Source organism: Nestor notabilis, unplaced genomic scaffold (assembly GCF_000696875.1).
Source record: "Nestor notabilis isolate BGI_N333 unplaced genomic scaffold, ASM69687v1 scaffold33714, whole genome shotgun sequence".
NCBI lineage: Eukaryota > Metazoa > Chordata > Aves > Psittaciformes > Psittacidae > Nestor > Nestor notabilis.
The window spans coordinates 163-2,009 of NW_009925717.1; the positions used below are offsets into that span (position 1 = coordinate 163).

At 55.4% G+C, this 1,847-nt stretch overlaps 1 gene segment (V, D, J or C); it reads left to right on the top strand.

The window, feature by feature from the left end:
- Positions 1 to 316: 316 nt before the first annotated feature.
- LOC104400291 lies at positions 317 to 610 on the top strand (the record flags this gene model as incomplete). The annotated part of the segment is given in 1 exon segment: positions 317 to 610. A coding segment is annotated over 1 exon segment (294 nt), but the record flags the coding sequence as incomplete, so codon positions are not given.
- Between the last annotated feature and the right edge of the window lie 1,237 nt (positions 611 to 1,847).

Here is a 1,847-nt window from a genome sequence, read left to right on the forward strand (position 1 = left end):
CCACGGCTGTGAACGTGCTCCTGACTATACAACACCATGTAGGACGTGACCCTGGGCCTGCGCCTGTCCTTACGAAAGGAATTGTGTTGCCTTTTTCTGCCTCCTGCTTCATGCTGCTGGCAGGCATGTCCTCTTTCTTCTCCCAGCAATCCTCAGAAGCCTGAAGGGCTCACTCCTTGGGCTCTATCTGTGGGGCTGGGGTGTCTCTGTGCCCTTAGGAGCATCGTGCACAGGGGCCCTGTCCTGCTGCCCGGGCAGGGCTGTGCTCCTGGGCACTGGCTGACCCCCATCTTCCCTCGCTCCTCTCCCGCTCCAGGTTCCCTGGTCCAGGCAGCGCTGACTCAGCCCTCATCAGTGTCAGTGGAGCCAGGAAAGGACGTCCAGATCACCTGCTCTGGTGGTAGCAGCTGGTATGGCTGGTTCCAGCAGAAGGTACCAGGCAGTGCCCCTGTCACTGTGATCTACTACAACGACAAGAGACCCTCGGGCATCCCTTCGCGATTCTCCGGGTCTACATCTGGCTCCACGGGCACGTTAACCATCACTGGGGTCCAAGCCGAGGACGAGGCCGTCTATTACTGTGGTGGCTGGGACAGCAGCACTAGTGCTGGTCAGGGTCATGGTGATGCCAAGATTACTTTTTTCCTTTCTGTTTGTTCCTACACCTCCCATTCATGGGGAAAAGCTGCAGAGAGCAGGCAGTCAGTGCCCTGTTGCACTTGTACTTCTTTCAGCTCTGCCTTTGCAGGGCTTTTTCTGCATCTCTGTTCTGATGCCGCTTCCTCTCTGGTGCTGCCAGTGCAGTGTTGGTGTGTGATGCTGGTCACCTCCATCCTTGCGCTGGGTCCTGCAAGTGATGATTTCCGTTGCACAGTATTACCATTCTGCTGGGCAGGGGTAGTTACTGTCCCTCTTGTGCCTGAGTACCTTTCCATGGGCATGAGCAGGCTTAGGGGAAACCCTGGCTGGAAAGGATCCATTGGCTCTGAGAAGGTGTTTCCACTGCAGGCTGTGAGCTGCCAGGCACTATGTACCTCCTGTGCACCACCAGCCCTCTATTCACACTGACAACTCTGGGCCTGGGCTGCCTTTGTGGACATTCCTGACTTATCTCAAGGGGTGCGGAGGAGCCAAGGGCCAGAGTCCACGTGCCCTGGGTGCTTCATGCTGCTGTGGCGACAGGATGTATGTGGGGAAGAGGATGTTACTTGGGCATATTTGGTCTTTGAAAGGCCCTGGTGGAGTTCATGCCCCGTGCCCCAGCAGTGCCCTGCCTCTGGTCTCCATGGTGGTGCATCTCACCAGCCCAATGTGTACTGGAGATTCATCCATTCTTTCTGCCACACATCATCTCCCAATGAGCTCCCTGGACTGGAGACTTCCTGCCCTGCAGCCCCTGGCACAGGAGATCTATCATGGTCCCCCTGCCCAGGAAGTGCTGTGCTCCTGGGGCACTTGCTGACCCCATCATCTGCCCTCTCTCCTCTCCCTCCTGGTCTCTAGGCAGGTCTACTCATGTGCCTTCAATGTAAGTGTCCCCAGGAGTAAATACCTGCATCTCCTGCTCCATCATTAACAACACCTACGTCTGGTTCCAGCAGAGGGCACCTGACAGTATCCCTGTCACTGGGATCTATCAGAAAAACCTTTGGACATCCTTTCATGATTATCTGGATCTGTCTCTGGCAGCATGGGCACACTAACCATCACTGGGGTCCAAGATGAGGACAAGGCCATCAATTACTGTGAGAGTTATGACGACAGCAGAGCTGATCAAGCTCATGGTGGCATTGAGCTATAGGCAGGTGAGGCCTTAATTGTCAAATGTGTTGGTTTTATCTCCTCCT